Source organism: Pinus tabuliformis, chromosome X, assembly GCF_031772625.1.
Source record: "Pinus tabuliformis cultivar Carrire ecotype Pingquan chromosome X, CPIR1, whole genome shotgun sequence".
Taxonomy (NCBI): Eukaryota; Viridiplantae; Streptophyta; class Pinopsida; order Pinales; family Pinaceae; genus Pinus; species Pinus tabuliformis.
This window is the reverse complement of record NC_142308.1, coordinates 1,606,015,471-1,606,042,250: the sequence shown is the minus strand read 5'-3', so window position 1 is coordinate 1,606,042,250 and position 26,780 is coordinate 1,606,015,471. Positions and strand designations below refer to the sequence as shown.

The 26,780-nt window shown below is 38.2% G+C and overlaps 1 protein-coding gene across 1 annotated transcript; it reads left to right on the top strand.

Annotated features, from left to right (window-relative positions):
* Nucleotides 1–22,277: 22,277 nt before the first annotated feature.
* On the top strand, nt 22,278–22,736 carry LOC149146184 (uncharacterized). Its single transcript, XM_089452691.1, has one exon. The coding sequence runs from the start codon at nt 22,278–22,280 to the stop codon at nt 22,734–22,736; it is 459 nt and encodes a 152-aa protein (XP_089308817.1).
* Nucleotides 22,737–26,780: the final 4,044 nt, after the last annotated feature.

Genomic DNA, 26,780 nt, shown 5'->3' with positions numbered 1-26,780 from the left:
GCCTTCCCTTTCCCTTTCCTCGCCTTACTCGATAAGGCTAGATTTTCTTCATCATCATGCTTTGATGAAGATCCATCTCTAGTGCTTCTCCTAATCTCCTCTTGCAATAGATCTGACCATAGTCGTTCCCAATTTGGTAGTTTCTCTCTTCCATTTACTAAGTCATGGTAGCTATTCCAGCTCTTAGGAAGACCGAGGAGAGCAAGACTCACCATGTCATCATCGGCTATCATGATTCCTACACTTCCAAGCTCATTCCTATAGGTGGTCAGCTTGTTCAGATATGTAGAGATCGTGTTTGTTCATATATGAAGAGATTGTGTCGCCCTTTGCACACTTGATTTTCTGAAGCTTGTCTTTCAGCACTAGCTTCCTCTGATCGTTGTTGTTCTGATATATATCCTTCAATGTTTTCCACATTGAAAATGGTGTCTCCTTCCCATGGAGACTCGACACAATGTGGTCTCGAAATCCCTCTAGAAGAATCCTCCTCGCTCTAGCCACACATTTCTTCCATTCCACCAATTCTTTGGCATTAACTGTTGCTGGCTTGGGGACTTCTTGATCAATGAAGTCCTTCAAACCGTTGTCCTCTAATACCGCTTCCATGCGATCCTTCCAGGCTATATAATTCGAGCTGCCATCCAGGGCATACTCGAGTCTCAAACCATTGAACACCATTGGTGAAATTTGAGATGTGATAAGAATTCAATTTCTATAATCAAGAACTTCAACCTTGAAACTTCTCCCTTCTTTGTATACTGTTCTCTGCTTTGATTACCTTTGCTCTAATACCATGTAGAAATTCTCACTGTAGATCACCTGATAATGCAATATACTATAGAAAAATACTTGATCTACTTCTACAAACAAACTCGCGGAAGCTTAATTGATTTTGAGCAAGATCAAATAGAACACATATAACAGATGAAGAAGAATTCAATCACACATGAACACAGAAGAATACTCTGGGGAAATCCTCAGCTAAAAACCCCGATCTCTGTATTATCATACAAGTGGAAATATCTTTGATTACACAAAGCTTTAGCTCACAAGCTATCCAGCTCTCAATACAATCCCTCAATACTGCTCATAGAAAGAATAGACAACACATATACCTTCCTTCAGTCCTCCAAGCCTCCTATTTATTTGCACAGTTTCCCCTGGATCCTCAAGCTGCCACCTGTGTGTAATTACCTCACACACTGCGCACCAAACTCAGAATAACTGTGCAATCCTCAAGGAAAGAATTCCTTCTGTATGCAAGAGATATCCTCATGGGAATATTCCTACAACTGATAGTACACTGTCCCTTCCTCTGATCTCAACTGTGTCTCTGACTGAACTGACATGCATGAGTTATTTATGAGAGAACATTTAGTTCTCTGAAGTACATTAGTTACATGCATGCATGCATTAACTAACTGAACTCACAATCAATTCCACAAACTGTTGGAACTAATCTAACTGGACTTAACTCAGTTAACTGAGCCAACTAATTACAACTCAAAGTACAACTCATCCTGATCTCCTTAATTAAGGGATAACTTCCTCAATCAAAGGGATAACTGTTGTATGTCTTCACATAGACTTCATGTTTGATTTTCTCCAACTAATTAACTCAAGATGAATTAATTAATTATTTTTCAAACAATTGCTAAGATCAAATTCGAATTTTAATTCTCAATTTCAGTTTAGGGACTAACTAAAATTGGAATGTACCTTGAAATGCTATTTATAGGAATGTTATTTTTAGCACTTCTATTTTTAGCATTCTTGTTGCTATTTTCAACATGCTCTAGGTATCAAATTTTCCAGGGAGGCTTGGGCACATGTATTCCAAAGAACCCAAAAAGAGTTTTGGAAAATTCCACCCAGAGACAATTTTATTAAAATAATTAATATTTTTTAATGGGACCCTAAGTCTAAACTTAGGAAATTAAAAATATTAATGGGTATTAATTTAATTTTGGGTGTAACTTCTAGAAGAAGACAAGGATCAAGCTAAAATGATCTTAGCCATTGATTAAATTTTAATCTAGGCCGTTGAATATCAACAAGAAGATTATTTAAGGGAGCTTTAGGGTCATTTGGAAAACACACCGAGAGATCAAGAGATCAAATTTCTGAAGTGAGATGTTGTCAGGAGGAAATTCTAATCGAGTATATTTCTTGCAGTTGAGGGGTAGGGATAACATCCACAGAGAGATATTTTTCTCTGCCAGAGAATCATCATTAGTGAGAGGCAGAGAGTGATCCAACAACTCTCACGCAGAGGTTGACGTAGGGCCACACAGAGGCAGCACAAAGGGTGAGAGAGAGTTCGAAATTTTGTTGCAGAGTCAGTTTCAGAAGCCGAGAGCTGGGGTGTGAGAACGAGAGGCTGAGAGTAGTGACTCCATTCATCTAATTGATCAGTCGACTAGGTGATGTAGTGCTTAGAGGGGTTGACGCAAGGATTGCGTGAGGACTGCGCAGAGGCAGCATAGGACCTGCCAGAGGCACCTCATCCAGTGTCTGGATCAGCCAGGATTTTCTCAGTGATTGTGTGAGGTAATATCACAAATCTTTCTGCCAGTATTTCTCTCATTGTAACTGAATAATCTGTGAGGTATTCAAAGATGTATTCAGAATTTGCTACTGCTTAATAATAATAAACCCTCAGAATTGTTGCACTGGTTTTCCCACATTGGGTTTTTCTGGGGAAATTTGTCCAAAAATAATGGTGTCATTTGTGGTGTATTTTCTTTTTGGCTCAGTCTCTTGTTTCCGCATAATATTTAATTAAGTGAAGGCTACAATGTACGTATTACAATATTTTCTATAGGAAACTAAAAGTAATTTTTTTAAAGGAATTTAACAAATAGGAGTAATATCATCAGTTGTTGCAATAGGGATTCTGGTTTAGGAATTTTCACATGTTATAAGAGCTGTAGGTGAAGCAAGAAGAGTAGTGCCAGAGAACCTAGTGCTGAGCAGAAGAGGGAGATCGAAAAGATGCAAGAGGCAACAGTTCGAAATCCCAGAGGGTTTGCGGAGTTCTAGCCGAAGGGCTGAAATTTCGAGGTAATCTCTCTTCGAGTGAGTCAACAGAGAGAAGGGCTTCTTGATCGAATTTTATGACGGGGTAGAGGGAGCAGCGTTGAAGCCTTAGCATGAGGAGAGCTGGTGGGACACAGATTTTTCTGCTGGTAGTTTGTTGGGCAGAAAATCATCATAAGAAAGAGGAGAAGCACGACTGAGAGAATTTCTTTCTCGGAAAATTCCTAGCCAAGGAATTAAAATTCTCTAGAGCTGAGCAGCAACAAGGGGCAATAATTTTACTAGCTCCAGCAGGGAGTGCATAGGCTAGCCCAACAATAACACAGAGGAGAGAGGAGATTTTCGAAATTTGTGGCAGAAATGGAAACCAATGGCTCAAGGGATCAAGACAGGTTGGACGAAGCATCCAACTATGTCATCTAGAAGGCTAGAATTCCATTCCTTCTAGATGAGCATGCCCTCAAGACATATGTCGACAACATGGTAGCTATCCCTGTAGATGCAGATCCATAGAAGAAGTATAGATCAGAGATGGCGAAGGACAAGAGGATGATCACATGGTGTGTCATGTCGCTGGCAGAGGGACTGCTAAGGAGATGTGGGATGCCTTAGCAAAGCTATATCAGGGATCTTCTGAGCAGCAAAAGATGTACTTGGAGCATAAGTTCAGATATGCTTAGATGTAGAAGGGAGAGCATGTGGATCCATTCCTCACCAAGTTGAAGGAAACTTGTGGTGAGTTGTCTGCTGTGGGGAATACACCTCAGGAATGAGAGTTGGTTAGACTGGCCCTCAATTTTGTCTCAGATGAGTGACAAGCCTTTGTCTAGAGTATCCTAGGCATAGTAGCATTGTCGAATTGGATAATATGCGGGCAGCTCTAAAACAAGAGGAGCTGAGAAGAGACTTAGTCAAGGTCAAACGTGATGGAAGTAGAAACAGTGAGTCGAAGCCCAAGGAGAAGGATAAGAATGCATCCCTTGCATCGAAGGGATAACAGGAGCAGCAGAGACGTAAGAAGGATGTCTCGAAGATCAAGTGTTTCAGGTGTGCTGAGATGGGTCACTACGCTACTCAATGTCCTATCAAAAAGAAGGACAATGATGAGAAACATGATTCGAATGTTGCGCTCGCGAAGATTGAAGAGGAGGAGTTCACCATGACATCCGAGATACCTCCAAGAAGGAGGTGGGATGATTTGGAGCTATAGCTTGAAAGAACTACAAATGGGCAGGATCCTTGAGGAGTCCACCTCTTGAATCAATACCTTGCAACAGGAGCCCAATTTTTCAATAGCAAGATGGACTAATGTCAGATGGTGCTGAGGAGTGTCGGGGAGACAATTGCACTGGCTAGGAGCACCAGAGACTGAACAACGCAGGGTAGAGTTGGCAGCAACAAAAATGACACAGAGCAGAGGTCAAAAACAACACAATAGATTCAGAGGGCCAGTGTAGAGACTAGCAACAATCAGGCTTCAACATTCACGTTATCATACTGAACACAATTCGTTCAGTAATTTTGGATGTTTTTTCGTTGCTGAAAGAGTAGAAGCAATAGTTTGCAGTGTAGTGGCAGTGCTAGCAGCAGCACAGATGTAACACTTGAGAGGGAGATGCATTACGGATGTAGTGTTGGCAATGGCAGTGTCAGCAGTAGTAAAGTTACATTAGCAACACAGTAGTTAGTGGAAAACATGTTAGACATCAGCAGTGCAGGGGATGATGCTTTAGAGTCAGAGAAATATGCAGCAACGTATATTGCTAGAGCACATTCCTCGCTAAGAGGGAGTGTTTATTTGAGGTATCATTGGATGTGCTCTAGGCCTCAAATTTTGCAGGGAGGCTTGGGCACATGTATTCCAAAGAACCCGTAAATCGTTTTGGGAACCAGTGACAATTTTATTAAAATACTTAATATTTTTTAATGGGACCCTAATTTTAAACTTAGGAAATTAAAAATATTAATAGGTATTAATCTAATTGTGGATGTAACTTTTAGAAGAAGACGAGGATCAAGATAAAATGATCTTAGCCATTGATTAGCTTTTAATCTGGGCTGTTGAATGTCAACAAGAATATTATTTAAGGGAGCTTGAGGGTCATTTGGAAAACACACCGAGAGATTAAGAGATCGAATTTCTGAAGTGAGAAGTTCTTAGGAGAAAATTATGATCGAGTAGATTTCTTGCACTTGAGGGGCAGGGATAACATCCAGAGAGAGAGAGGTTTTTCTCAGCTAAAGGATCATCAACAAAGAGAGGCAAAGAGTGATCTAGTAGCTCTCAGGTAGAGGCAGCACAGAGGGTGAGAGAGAGTCTAAAATTTTGCAACAGAGTCAGCTACTGTAGGAATTTACAGGGTAAGTTCCTCAAATAGAACACCAAAGGACAACGCTCACAAACAGATCATAGATCAATACACCAGTATTGTTGACGTGGTTAAAACCCTCAAAGAGGGAAACAGTCCACAGCCTGAGCCAACGCGGCCACTTCAGGCAATTTATTAATAAAAGAATGAAAATTTACATAATCTTCTCTCATGAATGGTTACCCTACAAATGACCCTCCATGCTCTTTAAATAGATATCATGGACCAATTGGGTGTTAAGCCATGGATCAAGTGTCAGTAATACCGAGGAAAGAATGAACCATCAGATCACTACATATCATGACCGCCAGATTGTAAGTTACAAAACTACATAGTAAAGAAACACACTTTACCTAACTCTACATTAGACCACGTTATACTTAACTATTTCCTATGTGTCAGAATATCCTAACATCCCCCCTTAAGAACAACTTGGGATATGATTGAAGGATGTACATATATGACACAATAGAAGAAGGAAGGAGGCATTAGAGCCTATCCCCCCTTAGTGACAACTTCCTGAAATCCAACCATAAATCGAAGTTTAGTAAACTTCGCCTGTGAGAGCCTTTGTAAAGATGTCTACAACTTGATCATCTGTTGAACAATATTGCACTTCAAGAACATGGTCATGAATGAGATTTTTGATGAAGTGCATGTTTAGTTTAATGTGTTTGTTGTTCTAATGTTGGATTGGATCTTTGCATAGTTGAATGGCACTTTGATTATTACACCAAAGTGTAGTTGGATGTTGCTACTGAAAGCCAAACTCTAACAGGATCTGACGAAGCCACAGGGCTTCCTTACTAGCTTCTATAACACCACGATACTCTGCTTCTGTAGAAGAAAGAGAAATGGCACTTTGTTTCTTGCAAGCCCATGTAATAGGTCCTGAACCAAGAGTGAATGCATAACCTACAGTAGACTTCCGATCATCAAGGTCACCAGCCCAATGAGAATTAGTGAAACCACCCAATAGAGGAGATGCTTCTGCACTGTAATGAATCCCAAACTAAACTATACCTCGAACATAACAAAGTATTATGTTAGCTGCTTTCCAATGACTTTCATGTGGGTTTTGCATAAACAGAGCAATAAGGCCAACAACAAAGGAAAGGTCAGGACAAGTATGGGCCAGATACAAAAGTTTTCCTACAAGTTGACGGTATAAGGTAGCACCAACTTCAGGGGAAGTACAAGTGACTGAAAGTTTGGCTCTAGATTGAAAGGGAGAAGGGGTTGGCTTACAGTCTTCCATGTGAAAATGGCGTAGAAGATCACAGGCATACTTGGACTGGGAAAGGGAAATACCTTCCTTGGATTGCAAGACTTGAAGACCAAGAAAATAATGCAAGTGTCCTAAGTTTGTCATTTCAAACTTCTTTTTAAGGCTAGATTTCACATGGTTTATAAGGTTTGGATCACTGCCAGTAAGGATAAGATCATCAACATAAAGAACAAGAATGATAAGAGACTTGCCCACTTTCTTGGTGTAGACAGTATTGTCAGAATGACACCTAGAAAAGCCAGTTTCTAAAAGAAAGCTATCCATTTTGGCATACCAAGCCCAAGGAGCTTGCTTGAGACCATAAACAGATATCTTAAGACGACATACAATGCTGGAGTCTGTTTGTATAAAGCTAGTAGGTTGTTCCATATATATTTCTTCATGCAAGTCCCCATGCAAGAAGGCATATTTAACATCCATCTGATGGAATTCCCATTTGAAAGAGGCAACAAGGGAAAGAACAAGGCAGATAGAGTTCATTTTGGCAACAGGGGAGAAGGTTTCAGTATAGTCAATGCCTTCAACTTGTGAAAAAACCTTAACAACAAGACGAGCTTTATGTTTATCAACTTTTCCATTTGATCCATACTTGGTTCTGTAAGTCCATTTGCATCTAACAAGTTTTCGTCCCTTTGGTAGAGGAATAAGATCCCATGTATCATTTGCCAATAATGAACGATATTCTTCATTCATAGCTACGTCCCAATCTGGATGGCCTGAAGCTTCTGCAAGGTGTCAAGATCATAATTCGGTTAAGCTTGAGCCAGTGAAGAAGAGGCTCTATCGAACTGAGAACATGTACGTCACTGATCTGTGGGATCACCGGCAAGAGCACCTGCTGCATCCCAAGTAGCATGGACCCATTTTGGAAGCTAAGGAGCTGAAGGAGGATCCTGAGAAGGTGGGGGAGGATTGTCATCCCTGCTGTCATCATCTGAAGTAGAAATATTTTCAAAAGTAGAAGGGATAGAGGGAGGTGGCACATCCGCCGAACTAGGCTCGTAGGCCGATATATTTTCAGCAAACTTTACATCTCTTCTAATGATAACATTTTTGGACTTAAGTGGAATAACTCTATATCCTTTGACATCTTCAAAATATCCAACAAAAATACAGTTTTCACTCTTAGGTTCTAAAGCTTTATGTTTCTCATTTGCAATATGGGCTCATGCTTCACTTCCAAAAACACGAAAGTGACTTACATATGGTTTAATTGAGATCCATGCTTCTTCTGGAGTGATATTCTTTAAAACCTTAGTAGGAGTGCAATTTATTGTGTAATTTGCACACTCAATTGCTTCTGCCCAAAAATTAAGACTAAGTCCTTTAGATTGAAGCATACAATTAGCCATTTCCTTTAAGGTGCGATTCTTCCTTTCAGCTACACCATTTTGTTGTGGAGTATATGGAATAGTATGTTGCATTTGAATTCTATTCTCAGTGCAAAAGTTGATGAATTTGTTGTTAACATATTCTCTGCCATAATTAGATCTTAGCTTAAAAATTTGATGTCCAGATTTTTTTTCAACAAAGGCCTCAAAGGCCAAGAACATGTTAAATACTTCACTCTTGAGTTTTAAGAAGTATACCCAAGTGCATCTTGAGAAATCATCAATGAAAGTTAAGAAATACTTGTAGCCAAAGAATGAAACAACTGGAAGTGGACCACATAAATCACTATGCATAAGCTGTAAAGGGGTTGAGGTGTGCCAAGAGGCACATTTTTCAAAACTATCCCAATGATGTTTTTCGAGTACACATCCAGAACAAACACCATCTCTGCAAGATACCATTGGAAGACCTGTCACCATATTTTCTTTACATAGATTCTAAAGGGAGCGATAGTTTAAGTGACCTAATCGCTCATGCCAAAGTTTGTTCACTTCATCATTATGAGCAACAAATACCGAGGGAAGATTTCATGACCCAAACTTGTTAAACTTATACAACCTTGTAGAATCATTAGCAATGCCAGTAGCTAAAATCTGTCTAGGATCTCTTAGGTCCTTAATTACAACATCGTGAGGTGAAAATTCAACGATTTTACCTTCACCTGAATGAGTTATCTGATATACAGATAGAAGGTTGCAGGATAAGGTTGGAACACATAATACATCATTGAATTGACCAATGTCTATATGAACAGTTCCAGCCCCTACAACACTAAGAGATCTATCATCACCAACATATATAATTTTGGTGTTACAATCATTTAAAGAAGAAAACATGGCTTTGTTTTTGGCCATGTGATAAGAAGCTCTAGAATCAATGAGCCACTCATGAGAATGAGAAGAAGAATATACATTTCGTTTATATCTAGACTGGGATGCTTGACAACCACATGCAGAAAGTGCTATTCCTAAAGATGAAGTTGAAGTTGTTGAGTGCTCCAAATGGATGTTATTCTTCTTCATTGCTACTTTCAAGGCTTCCATCTTCTTAAAGCATTTGGATTCTAAGTGGCCATCTCGATTACCAAAGGACACCACTCACAAACATATCATAGATCAATACACTAGTATTGTTGATGTGGTTAAAACCCTCAAAGAGGAAAACAGTCCATGGACTGAGCCAACGCGGCCAATTTAGGCAATTTTTTAATAAAATAATGAAAATTTACATAAGCTTCTCTCATGAACGGTTACCCTACAAATGACCCTCCATGTTATTTAAATAGAGATCATGGACCAATCGGGTGTTAAGCCATGGATCAAGTGTCAGTAATACTGAGGAGAGAATGAACCGTTGGATCACTACATATCGTGATCGTCATATTGTAAGTTACAAAAGTACATAGTAAAGAAACACACTTTACCTAACTCTACACTAGACCAAGTTATACTTAACTATTTCCTATGTGTCGGAATATCCTAACAGTTTCAGAAGCCAGGAGCCAAGGTGTGAGACCGGGAGGCTGAGAGCTGTGACTCCAAGCCTCTAATCGATCAGTCAGCTGGGTGATGCAGTGCCTAAAGGGGTTGATGTAGGGACAGGTGATCACTGGGTAGAGGCAACGTAGGGCCTGCCAAAGGCACCTCATCCAGTGTCCGGATTAGCCAGGATTTTTCTTAGTGATTGTGTGAGGTAATATCATAAATCTTTCTTCCAGTATTTCTCTCTCTGTAACTGAATAACCCATGAGGTATTCAAAGATGTATTCAGAATTTTCTACTGTTTAATAATAATAAACCCTCAGAACTGTTGCACTGGATTTCCCGCATTGGGTTTTTTCAGGGACATTTGTCCAAAAATAATAGTGTCATTTGTGTTGTATTTTATTTCTTGCTCAGTCTCTTGTTTCCACATAATATTTAATTAAGTGAAGGCTACAATGTATGTATTATGATATTTTCCGTAGGAAACTTCAAGTAATTTGTTTAAAGGAATTTATCAAATAGGAGTAATATCATCAATTGCTGCAGTAGAGATTCCAGTTTGGAATTTTCAAATCTTATCAGAACCAATCGTTTTTCAACACGTGTCTTTTATTGGAACCAATCTCTGCTCACCATGTGTACCTTTTTAGATCCAATCACTGCCCACCACGTGTTCCTTTGAGGAGAGATGAAATACCTCGTCCTTCTCTGGTTTTTTCGAATAAATTCTTTGTTAAGTTGTATTGGCCCTTCCTAACGCTTTACACTAGCAGCCTTTAACAATATCGCATATCACAACTCTTGAGAATTGACACCCCTGTGACATGTGATCACGGATTTCTGACTGAAATATGCAGAGGACCCCCACCGACTGCCGATTCGCTGATATGACTGATCGTTGGCCGCTAATCGGAGATATGCCCTCATTGTTGTGTTGTGCTTGAACCTATGATCTTCGATATGCAACAGCAGTGATAGTTGATCGTTGATTAGCTTCGATATGTGTTGCTTTCCTCTTCAAATATGCGATATGCAGTATCCAAGACTCATACTTAGGCATTTTCCCTTGGTTTTCTGGTTTTGAAGAATACACTTGAACTTGCTCTAACTTTTGATCCAGAAGTCAGTTTGAAGAACTAGACATACCATTGGAAAGCTGCTTTCGAGCACTTTATAGTGAAATGAACTAAAACATGATCTGAACCAAAACTCATATGAAAAAAATAACCCAAAAATTTAGACTTGTTTTGACCACAAGACTTCAAGGACTGGATGGATTCTTTGACAAGTAAACATTTAGGATATGACACCTAGTGATTCATAGGCTGAAATGACGAAAATGAATAGTAAGAGGCCAACACCAATGATTCCTATTATGGGAGCCTAACATCGGCTCCAATGGGGAAGACATCCTCCCAGTGAGGTGCCAAAAAACACCACAGACCATGTGCCTAACCATTGGGCAATGGAGTTAAAACTAACTAACTGCAAATTCACTGACCTACATAGTTGGAAACTTTAAAGAAAGTAAGAAATGTGACAACACATCACCAAAGTCTTAGGAGCTTCTCCTCGGGATTCAAACCATGATGATAGTTGTCCGTTGCTGAGAATATGTATAATGATACGATGTGATCCCTCTAGTGTAGCGAATTAAGTAAATGGCTACTTGAATTAATTATGTTCATACTTCTTATGAGCAGGTAGATTGGCAACCCAAACTGCCATTGAAACTGTTGACTGTAATCCACAAATATAAGAACAACCATTTTCCTTGATGACTGTAACAGATTGGCCAAAGGATCTTGAAGAACATGAAAAGTCACCTCTTTTGATGACTACAACAAATCAACAAAAGGGTCTTCAATAATCTGAAGCATTAACCCATCTTGAAAATCAACAAAAAGCCAAGCACTCTCTTTGTTTTCAGCCACTAGCTTATCAAAAATAAAAATATCCACATCCACGAGGTCTTCAACAATATTCTCTTCTTCATAATTTTCCTACAATACTGGGTGGCTATTACCTGGAACAATTTCACTATCTAAAGCCTTTATGCATGCAAATTCAAAACTCTTATTTTCACAGACTTCTTCTTGAAATAATAATTCAAAAAATGAATGGGTTGAAGAGCAACTGAAAAGAATATCTTGATCTTCTTCTTGGTCACTTAACAATTGGCAAGGCTGTTGAATATACCCATTAGACTCAAGAGAAAAGACATGATATTCATCATCAAGAGTACAATCTGCTTCATTTCCAGTGAAAGAAGAAACCTTTGTCTGCTGGAAATTTTCTTGAAAACAAACTAAGTCTCCATCACCCCTATTTTCAGACTCACAACTAGCTAAAGGAGGAGAAATTTGACTGTAGAAATCATCCAAGTAATCAACTATTGGATGATCAAAAACCAAAGAATGTTGTTGCAATCTTTAACTGAAGGAGTCTTTAATGTAACAAGTAACAAGGTCCTCAACTATATCATAAGGTTGCTGCCAAATTATGCTAGCTTCAACTTGCTTTCTTTCTTTCTTAGCGATCTTATAATTTTCTCTTAGCAATTCAAATGTAGCATAACATAAAGGTAGAGAGTTACCATCAACAAATTCATTGTTTTCTTCATGTTCAATGTCAAAATTATAAGATTGCACACTTGAATCAATACTTTCATCATATTCTTTAGGATTACTGCTTTCCTTAAATTGCTGAAATTGAACATCCCCTCGCCGAGAACATGACACTGGTTACTCTTCAGGACTTTCTTCAAATGAATAAAGAAAACAACCAGTTTCTGACTTATGGTGACATAAATCGACAAACTATCCTTCTTCTACCAAATATGCTTCCCTCTAACAACAATTTTGCTTTGCATAATGAACATTTCCATCAATCTTTCCATGGTTTTCATCAATGTATTTAGCTTATGGTATGACAATGGAGAAATTGTTGATTTTGGGTAGCATCGGATGTGCTCTAACCTTGAAAATTGGTGGAGAGGCACATGAGATCTCCAAGACCCAGAAACCGTTTGGAGAAATTCCACCCGGATGAAGAGATATAAAAATAATTAATATGTTTAATGAGTTCCTAAGTCTAAACTTAGGAAAATAAAAATATCAATGTGTATTAATATAATATGGGTGAGAAAGTTCTAAGTTACAAGGATCAAGCCAGTTCTAATCTTAACCATTGATTAAGGACTTAATCTCTGTTGTTGAATCGTCAACAAGAAAAGTATAAGAGGAGGCTTGAGGGTCAGTTGGAGAGACACCAAGTGATCAAAGAATTCGATTTTCCAAGGCAATGTTTGCTGAGAAAATTGAGTTAGTGATCAGTTACAGTGAGGGGTAGTTCACCAAGGGATTTCCATCCAAGGCTGGAGAATACATAGTAGAGAGGTAGCCGGGAGAGATAACGCAGGCCCTAGAAGGGTTGATGCAAAGGCCGCGACTCATAGGAGCTGATGCAGAGGACGCAAAGCACCGTAGAGGCTGACGCAAAAGTTGTAGAGGGCTTTAGAGGCAACACTGGGGAGATTTCGTGGGGCAGACTAGGAGAAAATCAATAGATTCCGAGTCAGGGTAGGGTGACACAACTCCTGGAGGAGTGACACCGTTCTTGAGCAATGCTTGGAGTAGCTTTCGCTGTCCAGCATAGAGAAAAACTTGAGTCACTATGGGGTTTGATCATTCGGTTGCTAATTTGCTGGAAAATCTGTCTTCGAATAGAGGTGCTACTGCCGAGGATATTCTCTAGGGGGTGAGCCATTTCTGGCACCCTAGTTGTATTCATGAAATCTGCTTAATAATACAAACCCTCTATATGCTGCACCGATTTTCCCGAATTGGTTTTCCTGAGGATGATTGTCCAAAATTAATGGTGTCCCTTGTGTTATTTTTTTTGTTTGCTTCAGTGCGTGATCTATATATCTGTGAAGGCTGCAATAGTGTTTACTTCGATGTTTATGCAATTAAATAACTTGTTAATGTAAAGAACAAGTAGGAGACTGTAAACCAGTAATTATAGTAGGGGTTTCTGATGTGTTAGATTCAAGAATTTTCACAAAAATCTCCTCAACCACTTCCCTTCTTTCAACTTCCATTTTGGCTCATTTGGTCAACAAATTTGCTTCCACATCAACAACACTTTTCTGCATATCCTGCAAAGTGGCGATGTTCCTCTCTTTAAGATGATAGGTAAGCTCAACATCGAAACTATATGGATAATGAAGCATAGCCAATCTTGGGGGAGGCTTTACATCAGTAGGTGTGGAATCATAAACACTATTGAATCTGGCTGAGAAATCTTGGAGTTTTCTTCTTCGATTCTTTTTCTCTAAACATGAAAAAGATGTCTAGTTTCACCTCTGTCAGACTCGTAAAACTTAAAAGATGCAGGAATTGTGGCCATGAAGAGATCAAGTTCCTCCTTCCTAGGGCTCGTAAAAATTACTAGGATGGATTCATCCAAAGGGTGAACTTATATGGAAAGCATATGCTATCCCCTTCAATCTTTCGATAAAAAATATATGGGGTACTCGCCAGAAATGGTCTAGGAAAAATTGAAAGTGTTCATCTTTTATATCCTGTAAAGGCAGCATGTCTCTCTTGAACATGACACTCATCTATTAATCATGACTCATTTGGGATATCCTCACTTGGTCACTTGCCTTCCTGGGTTTAGGGAATCCATTTTTCCTCTCATCTTATTATACCATTCCATCATCATGACTTCTGATCCTATGTCGAGTAAAATGCTACCAAATTCTAAAATCGTGTCACTGATATGTTCAAGAGAAGTCCTATCTGCTAGATTTGCCTATACACTGTCTGACTTTCTACGATAGTCCTGGATCACACTTATCTACTCTACTACATTCCTTTTGTTTCATGTCGATGATGTGGGATTCATTATGGCCCTCCTTCGATGGATCACTTCCTGTTGACTTCAACTCATTATCCAGGAAGATGATCTAGAAACTCCCTTCCAGTACCTTAGAGCTTGCATGCCTCAATGGCAAGTTCTTCGCATTCGATGACAGGTTTACATCATTGAACTTCAATCAGATGATTCCATGGGTGTTTGCCTTCAGTTCCACTATTCATAGTCGTGGATTGTGTTGATTGTACATTGACATCCATTGTCATTATTGGTGGTTTCTCTCGTGTCTGTTAATGATTTACATCATTGACCAGTAATCAGGTGGTTTTCTATCATGTTCAACTTCAATACATCTATTCACATGTTAGAATTTTTACATTCATTAGGTTGAGACAAAGCGCAAGACCTTGGATTTTGTCTGATAGAATCCAAGTTGCATGGAGTTATGAGTCATTCATGATTGTACACATGTTTCCTTTGGATGGATGGCTACGACCATACTGTGAGTCCATATTCATGATCCTTTCTATTCGGATGTTTGTGTCCATACCGAGGATCTTTGCACATGATCCCTTTTATATGGATGGCTACGTCAATACCACAAAATGATGTATTATTAGATGCCTATTTATGTATCGTTAGGCACCATCATCAGAGTTTTAGATATGTATATGTATATGCTTCATTTGCAAGTCTCCTGACGATGTTGTTCTCATCCTTGCACTGACTTGTAAAGCATCCCAACCATCACTCCTTGTTCTGCCTTCATGCTTTAGGGGGCACCTATTACACAATATTTTGTCATATCTCCTGTTCACTTCCCGTGCCATATCCCGAAGTGCCGAAACATTGGCTACTGTGCGGCATATCCATCATGATATACATATCATAGCCTCCTTGAAGAATCAAAATAAAACTGCCCTAAATCCATTCTGGAGAAGGTTGCCTAAAAACCTAATTTTTGGCATTAGCGTGTTTTGCTCCATTGTCTACCCATGCTGATGACAGGTTGCTTAGTTATACACTTGCGCTGCCAGCGAGAGTTTTCATAAGAAAACTCGCTTTGAACCTCTTATGGCAGGCTTTCCCAAACTTGAGGAGAAGCTTCGCTTACTAGAACCTTCGGGAACAACGAGCTAGATATTTCTTGTTGATATGGTCGAGCTCCCTTCCTATAAATTCATTCTCTTCCATCCCCAAATGGTTGGTCATTGATTGTTGCATCCCTATGCTGAGATTATGCTTACATGCTACCCACTCTAGCTTGGAGAAGGAGTGCTTGAAGGGTCTTTGATTGGACTTGGACATCCACCAAAAATAGGGCTCCAACATCAAGGCATAGGTTGCATGATTCCCTTTTTAGTTTCTTAATATATACATCTGATGTTCACTTTACATAATTGTGTAAATGTTTATGCTATTAGCTTAATGTTCCTTGATCTGTTAAGTAGTTAATGTTTGATGTATGTTATATATTCTCTTGTATCTTGTATAATACTTTGATCTTCCTTGTAGGTTTCCTGACATGAAGAACAACTAAGGAACAAGGCCTGGAGTGAAAGATTCAAAGCCATCTCTAAAGATCGAGCGATTAGCATAAAAAAGAGGTAGGTTCCTCCTTCTTCCTACATTTGTCAAGCATACGCTAAGAAAGTGTGTATTAGATTGTTTGGTTTGTTGCTAGACCAACTCATTGGGCTAGAGGGACCGCCTCTGTCCGCAGAGGGGATTTGCCTTCACAACAAGACTGGAGATTGGTACTTGTACGAAAACTACACAAAGATAAGAGTATATGGATGTGATCTTCCTGCATATAAACTTCCTATGTTTGTACCAATTAGAATTTTTGCACTTGAATATGTTAGGCAGATGACGAACATGGATGACCTGCACTTTGTGTCAGCTATGAAGAAATCTCAGTTTAAATTAAAAGCTCATATTGGACCCTTTATTTGTAATATTAGAGCAGCAACAAAAGAAGCATACCTCCTTTTGAAACAAATGAAATTTAAATTAAGTTTTACTTAGTCTTATGATCCCTTGGGGATTATTTCTAAGCTACGGGTAGAACACTCCTTTTGCACACACTCCTAGACCAGAGATTGAACAATACATGTACCAAGAGCAATGGCAGGAGAACATATTACGGGAAGAAAAGGAGCAAATTTTTATTTCTACAATTGCACAGACTCCAACACCACAGGAAAAACATGCTAAAAGGACAAGGGAAAGTATATCCCCTCTTATTTCGTAAATTCAACAGTTAGAATTCATGATGTATAAAAAGAAGAAAAATAACCCTGTTGAAGAGCCATCTCAGGAAGAGAGTTCACAGGAACAAACCACATTAATTTTAATAGGTCCATATGCTACAAGATTCCCAAGAGTTGAAGAAATTTTTTCAAGCTCTCTTGTATCTTCAGTCACTCAGGATCCATTAGAATTAGTTCAGACAGGACAACTAACCTAGAACACTACAGAACAAAGTATATTTGCTAGGTACAGGGAAATTAAGAAGAAAAATGAATCACTCAAGGCCACTACTTATTCAGAATTCTGGAAGCAAACTTCAGCGTCCCAGCACAGGCTTCTCACAACATTAGATACTAATATGTAATATCCCTCCCCTTAATAACAAATAATAAATAATAAAAATAATAAATAATAAATAATACAAAAATAATAATTAATAATAAAAATAATGAATAATAATAAATAAATTACTTAATAATAAATAATAAAAATAATAAATCATAAATGTTAAATAATAAATGATATTAAAAATATATACAAAGAAATAAATAAAATAAAAAAATAGTAATAACCATATTAAAGCTCTAAATAAGAATAAATAGAAATAAAACAAGAAAACTATCAAAAAGAAGGAAATAAAACAAGAAAGCTAAAAATCAAAAGAAAAGTAAAGAAATAAAACAAAACAAAAAAAGTCGCATGCAGACACATGGAGTGTGTGCATGTGGTTCCCCTTCCAATGTTTGTTCTATTTAATAGATGGTGAGGAGGATGGGAGGTATTTTATCATTTCGAGATTCTATCTTTCATTCTCTTGGGAGAACGGTATACTAAGACTTAGGAGTCACTGGCAGTAGTACGTTGATTGAGGGCTCGAGGGTGGCCAGTTGTAGCAGAATCCTTGCACAATTGGGCCTACGGTTGGGTGACGAGTCGTCCCCAAAACCTTGTTGTCATCTAGCAAACCTTGGTCATGTAATAAAGATATAAAATTATTTGTCAGCATTTTTTTTTAATTAAGAAATTAATTTATTTTTTTACTGTTACATATGGTATCAGAGTTAAGTTTAACCGTTAGGGCCTATGGGCATCCGAAAAATTTATTTTGTTGGAATTTTTAACTTGACTTGTTTTAAAGTTACAGGATGATTACTTCCAGGAGGCCGCATATTTTTCTACAAACCTTCTCTATGCACGTAAATTTTCTTTATTCAATGCATACTTACTGCATAGTTATATTTTGATTGGTTTTTGGTTTTTGGTGATTCTTCAATACAAATGGAATACTATAACATGTTGATCGCACCTTTTAGAATACCGTGATTTTTCCTCAATTGTTGTGGAGATTTTGATTGATAGCAATTGTAGAGCCATAAAAGATATTGCAAAGATTAAAATGAATCATGCAACGAACGTTAGCTGAAGTGAGTCACTGGCCATTAAGGTGATTACTAATAGGCTACCATATTCCCATTTTCTGTAAAGTTGCTGATCACCTCTTTTAAAGGTTTTGCCTTTCAATACCGGAATTGATTTATTTGAAAATATCTAGGACAATTTACTTGGATATTTAACTATTAAAAATGGTAGGTAAGTTTTGGAATACCCTAGGTTATCTTATCTGAATACATTCGCAGCGAAAAGTTCTGTGTAAATAACATAAATATAACCGAGAATTTTTGCCATCTTGCTTATTTCGTAAAATACATGATCATCTCTTTAACGATTCTGCATTTACTTCATAGCAGCAAATTCTATTCAAATAAATTAAATAGAACTACTGATTTTTGGTATTTTCTAAAAGCATCTGATCACCTTCTTTAAAGATTCCGCAATTCAACAATGGTCGTCGACTGAAGAACAGATCCAAACTTTGCCTTTAGTCCTGTTAATGCTTTTCTTAATTCTATATCAAATATGCACAGAAACTTGTACTATGTTTCCTTCAATATATGGTGGGTCTATAGGACTTTGTCATTCCGAGCTTATGCCCTGTTTAATATTTCGAGCTTTTTCCCTGTTTTATATTCTCACATTGGATAGCAAGGTGAACATATTATTTCATGTTGTGGACTGAGATCCTATGATCCTATGTGCCGAATTATTCCGAAATTGCTCTGGTTATTAAAATGATATTCGTGTCATGATAATTTTATTACCTCCGCCTCTTGAGCGATATCCGACCATGAATTCTGAAACGAATCCTCCCACTATTCATTTCAACTTCATCTCTGTTTCCCTGAGTTAACTCTGAAGCCAGGCGCCCATAAATCGAGAAACCATCGTGCTCTTGGTGACCGGAATATGTTACCATTTGTTGGAAGGCTTCTATTGTATTTGTGCGTGATGACTCCTTCTGGACTGAACTCGTGACCACTCTCTGGCAAATATTATTTCTAATGACCATTTACCAAGTGCATTTAATTGAAACAGGAACCATAGTAGGATGCTCAAATGAAGAAAGTAGTCTGTCTGAGAAGAAATGGATTAGGATAAATGTGGGACTGATGTTTTTTGCATGGAGGATCATAAAAATAAAAAATAAAAAAAAATCTGCCTCTCTCTTGCACCGATGTTGATAAAGCAATAACCATGTTGACTGATGGTTCTTTGTCCAAGAAATCTGACAGTTGTACAAGCCCTGCAAATTTCAAAAAAATCACCAGTTTGGAATGCATGTATCAATTTAATTGAAAATTGTGGTTTTATTGAACTGTCGTAGTCCAACAAAATTACTGCTAGTAGTGTAACTAACTCACTTTTAGACTAATGTTTCATCGCGTAATATGTTTGTGTTATTTCCTTCCGTTGGTCAACATCGTCAACGTCGTGCAAATTGGCATCCTGTCAAAAGAAGCAAGGAAACTACAGCATTTAGAAATCATAAAATGCCATAGGAACTTATATTTTCACTTTGCAGTTTCAAACAAATTGATGCAGTATGTCATGCTTCATATGTTCCATAGCCCGGTTCACAAAGCGGCTGTGTCTTTGACGAGAGAGATTGAAGTCATACAACCGCGGCTCTCTGCAGATCCATATTGTCATTATTGATAGAACCATTGGCGTTGCCCGCACTAGAAGATGAATAAGCCAATTGCACATCTTGCCTTGCGCTTCCGTAGGACGATTGTTTCATCCCTTCGTATTTATTTTCGTTTCTGTTTCCATTGTTGGAACCATGAGAAGGAGAATTTTGTGGTGACTGATACATTTTGAGTTGAGTTGATCACAGAGATTAATTTACAGTGACCAGTTTTGGCGACCTTATCAATCGTTCTGAGTCTGATGCAATAGGGAGAGGTATTTAGATTTGTAAATTGAATTCGGATTAACTATTGATGTTTACTCTGCCCTTGCCAGTCTCTCCTTAAAACTCTTGATGATGTTTACTCGCCCTTCAAACTGTTGTCCTAATAACGGTTCTGGACAGAGGAATGAAGCCAACATCATGGGTAATAGATAGGAGCGGGATGTTCGTTTTTGTCCTTGCAGAGCAATCTCAACGAATGTTTCAAATCACAATGTGAGGTTGATCAGTTGATCTTATAGTATGGGCAGATTTCTCGACATTATTGTCGAAAGGAATAATGGAATTTGCAGGAACACGCATAGCCATGGCCACAAGTTTACAATCTTTTGCCTTATGCAGGAAATTCTATGGCTAAATGTATTGTAATTTAAGGGATTCAAAATGGTGTTGCCTTCGCGGGTGCGCTTGCAGGCACACCATATAATTAATAAAATGGTTTTTTTTTTGTTGGGGAAGAATAACCTTCCCAGTCATCCGATCCAGTGTCGGGTGGCAGTGTCTCTTCTTCATGGTGTGGATATATATATATATATATATATATATATATATTTTATGCGTGATTCATACATTTTCTTACACGTATTTTAAAACAATCCATTTATTTTTCTACATAAGTAATGATTGCATAAACAGATACTTAAAGTCATGAATCTGCAGAATTAATATTATTGTGACATATAATGCTTTACTCATTCGAATTTTGTTTTATTTTACATGGATCCAATTCTCTAAGGTTTATGGCTTATACTACAAAATTGTGATTATTGATGAACTCATAAACTCCATGTTTTTTTATATACTTCGAAATTTGTGATAAATTATGGTTTAAGTATTATACTTCAATTGAGTAACTAAATGTATATTTTAAATTCAAACATATTCTAAATTTGTTGTAGCTTTTGGCATAAAGGTAATGTATAAATCCACTGAATATTACAGGGTAGATCATGGCTCCTAAACGTCGAAGACAAACCTGAAACAACCTTGGAGTAGAAACACCACCTCCCGCCACTTCAGAGATAGGAACCCCAGCTGAGCAAGCTATATTACATTCCCTTGGAGAAATGACCAATATCTTTAAGGACTGGGTCTCAAGCCAAGGACAAGATCAAGGAAATGTGCAAAAGGAATTGGAACAAAAACAGAGACAAGATCTAAATTCTCAACTCAATGTCAAAGATGGACAAGCAACACTTGATATTATGAAAGAAGTCCAAAAATCCAAATTACCAGAGTTTACGGGTCTAGAAGGGGGTTCAAAAGCGGAAGCATGGGTAATGGTTGTCAAAAGAGCACTTAGTTTTAAGGCATACACTTCTAGGGAAAAAGCCCAGATATCAATGAGTCTACTAAAAGGAGATGCCTTATTATGGTGGGTAAATGAAGAAACGAAGATGCAAGTCACCCTAGTACAAGTTACTTGGGAAATGTTTGAGGAAGCCTTCCGAACTAGGTACCTATCAGAGGAGTACAAACACCAACAAGTAGGAGCTTTCCATGAAGTACGACAGAATGGTAGATCTATCGAGGACTATGAAGCTGAATTTTATTCGTTGGTCCATCACGTGGACTATATCACTGATGATAGACGTCAAGCTGAAAGATTCTTACATGGACTCGACCCCTTAGTCCGAGCAAAAGTCGCCATGTGGAAACCCACCACTATGGCAACAACCACTAGTTTAGCCAAACAAGTCTTGAGGAAAATCAATATGAAGAAACAAATGGTAGTTGATGAAAGTTCAGGAAAGGAGCATTCCACAATGAGGCTAAATAAACCAGGGGGGCAGCCATATAGATTTCAGGGAAGACAAAACATTGTTTCTCGGATCGCTAGCGCAACTTCTCGACCGCCTCCAAGAGGACGTAAGGGTCAACCCTACTTGATTAATGGGAGGAGTAGAAGATTTGGTGACCAAGGACAAGTACAACGTGAGAAGCAGGCACAAGTAGAATGTTGGCAATGTAAAGGTCCACATTATAGAAAAGATTGTCCAAGCTATCAAACAAGGATTAAACAATAGGAATACAAAGCAAAAGGAGAAAGACCACAAAACCCACATCGAATTCATGCAGCTACAAACCATCGCCAGGCTGAGCACCAAGCCACTGTAGTAGAATCTGTAGGTATGATCAATAACATCCCTCTATCTGTGTTAATTGATCCAGGTGCTACTGATAGTTTTATTTCACCTTCAACAATACTTAGATGTGGATTGACAGCTCATGAGCAAAGTAACTTTAGAATGGTAGAAATGGCGTCAGGCTCTCAGCAATCAGTAGGGTCAATGGTAAGAGATTGTAGTGTTAACATTGGGGGGTGTGATACCAAGATGAATCTATATGGTACAACTCTCGGAACATATGACTTAATCGTGGGAATGGATTGGCTTGAATCCCATCAAGCTACACTGGATTGTTATAATAAGACAGTCCTCATAAAAAATGACCAAGGAGAAACCAAAGTAATGAAAGGGATTAGACGAGGTGTTACGTTGCGCCTCATATCAGCCAAGAAAGTTAATAAGTGTATGAGGAAAGGGTGCAAAATTTATGTGGTAGAAATGGTTCCTACCAATGAGAAGTCCTCGGATAAATTGCACCCACTACTTTCCGAATTTATAGATGTATTTCCTCCAGAGCTACCAGGTTTGCCTCCAGTTCGAGAAATTGATTTCTCCATAACTTTGAAGGCTGGCAGTTTGCATATATAACTTTCTGTGTGGACCTGCCGTAACGACTCTTCACCCAACCGTAGGCCCAATTGTGCAAGGATTCTGCTACAACTGGCCACCCCCGAGCCCTCAATCAACGTACTACTGCCAGTGATTCCTAAGTCTTAGTATACCATTCTCCCAAGAGAATGAAAGATAGAATCTCGGAATGATAGAATACCTCCCATCCTCCTCACCATCTATTAAATAGAACAAACATTGGAAGGGGAACCACATGCACACACTCCATGTGTCTGCATGCAACTTTTTTTTTTGTTTTATTTCTTTACTTTTCTTTTGATTTTTAGCTTTCTTGTTTTATTTCCTTCTTTTTTATAGTTTTCTTGTTTTATTTCTATTTATTCTTATTTAGAGCTTTAATATGGTTATTACTATTTTTTATTTTATTTTTATTATTTTTTATTTATTTCTTTGTATATATTTTTAATATCATTTATTATTTAACATTTATGATTTATTATTTTTATTATTTATTATTAAGTGATTTATTTATTATTATTCATTATTTTTATTATTAATTATTATTTTTGTATTATTTTTATTATTTATTATTATTTATTATTTATTATTAAGGGGAGGGATATTACATACTCTCCCACTTTAAGGAACTTCGTCCCGAAGTTAAGTTTTATTATTTATTATTTATTATTTTATTTGCTTCATGTTGCCAACACCCTCTGTTGAACTAGTATAACCAGCAGGCATCGAAAGTCCCCAACACCCCAGGAAATCTCAAGGAATCTCTGTCCTTTTTCCCACTTTCGGAACCAGGCATAAGCCTGACCCAATCTGTATCCTAGTCCAAGGCTGGCCCCAAGGCTCGCGCCTGACTCAAACCTCATCTGCCCCAAGGCAGGCATCCGGTCCAGTACTCAATGACCCCGGGCATCTCGCAAGGCTGGCCCACTCCCTCCACAACTACTAAGGCGCACAGCCCCAGGCATCGAAGTCCTTTACATCCCTTCCAGACTTCGGCATCCCAATCCAATACTAGGCACCTAGGCACCTAGCCTAGAACATCAGGCACGTGGCCTCCTCAAGATGGTCTCATAGCTCTTCTAGAGCTATCCATCAAGAGCTATACACAAGACAAAGGAACCACTGGCATATGTAGTGTTGATTGAGTTTGTCCCCAACCCATATGATGTTAATTATTCTCCCTTGGGCGTATGGGCTCACACGAGATCATTAAATAAACCGGCCCTCTCGGCCCATTGTGGAGTCCTGTCAATCATCATACCTCAACATGCAACCAATGCATTAGCTATACCATCATAGTATCATAGAAATTAGTCCATATGCCAAATCTTGCATGTCATCATGAGAACATTCATCATAGTTAATCGCAACATTATGAATAATACATGCTTCACCTCATGAAATACCATCATAAGTTATAACATCAACATTAAATACCTATCATCATGTAGTAAATGAATATGTCAATATACCTCGACATAACATCATAATCATAAGGATACATCATCGCTATAAGAACCACATGTGCATCATTATCCCCTTACCATTATACTCAACATCTTAACAGTTAATTAAACTAAACGGAAATCATAGTGTATGTATCATAAGGTTTAAACAATAAAACATGATTTAGATTCTCCATAATTGTTGACACCTAATCTTCATGATTGGGGGAATTTGTATAAATAAATAAATTAGGAATGTGAACAGTCATCGGGAGATGAACTGAACAATCACTCCTATTGTATATAATAATAGCCTACCTATGGAATAATAGACGAATCAGTTTTACTGCCTTTGGAGAGTTACTGCCTGGCCTGACATGGTATCAGAGCCAGCTCCTTTTTAACTCTTGTTCCTTGTAACTCCCTCCTGCATATTCTACTCATATTCTGCCCATGTTCTGCAGGCTGACATGTCTGTCATATCCCTGCGAAATCCCAGTCATTGTTTAATATATTCATTGTGTGTGTGTTCCATTTTGCTATGCGTTATACGCATGGATTCATTGTGAGTTTCAACCCAAGCCTGCGCCTGACATATTCTCTGACCACTGACCATCTGTTTGAATGCGTTGAGTTACTGTGTGGTGTTCCAAAGAATCTACCTGCGGTTCAAATCCTTGGACGGGTTCTCCTATTTGTACATTTCCGAGCTAGTTCTTTTGGAATGTAGAGGTAGATTTTCGGTTTTGATGAAGTGTTACTGCATGAGCAGGCAGCCAGCCCTGAGCAATCAGTGGATGTAATGCAGCTTGGACGAGATTAACGCTAAGGTATAACACCGGTATTATAACACTACTGGACTTAACGCTGCTGCTCTTAACTTCGGTATTATAACACAGTTTGGCATTGTATATAATGTTGTTTTGGCATATAAAGCTGGTTTCAACGATTTGTGAAGATTGTTTTGGCATTGTATTTGCTAGTTGACATATAAAGTTGAACTGTACATTGAAGTTTTTTTTTAAATGCCACATGTTTTTGCTGGTTTGCTGATATAGAGAAAAACGATTGGGTTGTCGAAACTATTCTGCCCACAAAATTGTGTGAATCTAGGTGCACTGCAGAGTGGCGCGGTGTTATTTTTTTTCTTCATTCAACGATGTAACCGTTTTAATCGCAGGTATTAAAACCGTCATCTGAGAGAAAGGGCCGAGCATAAAATGAAATCTTAGGGCCGCTACCACACCTGCATAAAATTTGCCTGGTGATTTCAATAGATTTTGAGTTGATGGTTAGTGTTTGGCTGCGGTATTTTTCCTGTGGATATTCGTTGGGCGTTCCTTTTTGGTGTTAAAATATTAAACTATGACTGTATATCACTTCAAATGCGTATTATTTTTTTCCATATTGCCTTTATATGATGGACATGGCATATCATGGATTAAAAAAAAGTTATATGCGGTGAAGATTTTTATGATAGTGATAGCATGGTTATCAGCATTCCTTTCAATGGTCAATGATATATAAATGGCGTAGCAGAATTCTATCCCTGCTCAGATTTTGGATGGTTTTGAATACACTTTCATATCAGAATCATTTTTTTTAGCAGCAGAAGTTTTTTTTCTCCAGAAGAGCACATTTTTTTGCCATCAGAAGTATTATTCTATTAGCATAAGTTTTTTTTACAGAATGCATTCAATCATCTCTATGGTAGGAATAGTTCTCACTGGCAAGGAGAACTATCCTGAATGGTCCCGGATGATAAAACACACCCTCATCTTCAATGAGTTGTGGAAAGGAGTGTGTGTCGAAGAAGGAGACAAAGACCCAGTACAGCCTACCTCAGACAAAGAGCTTGTCATTTGGGAAAAAAAGAACAGCAAAGCTTATGCATTAATCGTAGCATCTGTAAATGAAGAGGTGAGTCGCCATTTCGTCATATTCAACTGCCTTTGAAGCCTTACAAAAGCTGAAAGAACTCTATGACTCACATTCTGCACTTGAAGTTGTTCAGCTCATGATTAAACTCTTCACTCTTGAACTGAAAAATAATGATCCTCTTGCTCTTGCATCTGAAGTAAAGTCTATAATGCATGATATCAATTCCAGTAAGGTTGAGTTGGATATCCCTCTTATTGCTTTTCTCAAGGCACTCTATCCTAATTACTCCAATTATCTTGAGTCTTTGCAAGCAAATGGAAATCTCAAAGATATAACCTTTGACTCTCTTGTGAAAAAGTTTGCTGAAAGAGAGAAAGCTTTTGGAAAGAAGACAGCCCCTGAATCGTCTGAAGAAACTGTGTGCCTTGCTCATAAAGAAAAGCATTTTGCTCAAGATTCTACAAGAGGAAGAGGTGGACGAAGAGGAAGAGGAAGATACTTCAGAGGCAGGGGGGGCAGACATTCTCAAGGAGAAAAGGTAGACTTACACTGCATTCGCTGCAAAAGAAATGGATCACATGATGCTTCTACATGCAAGCTACCATGGGACAAAATTGAGCAGAAAAGAAACCAACAGAAAGGTAGAACTGATGATACAGACAAAGGTAAAGCACATGAATCCGCTCACTATATTGAGGCACAATGTAACATTGGAGTA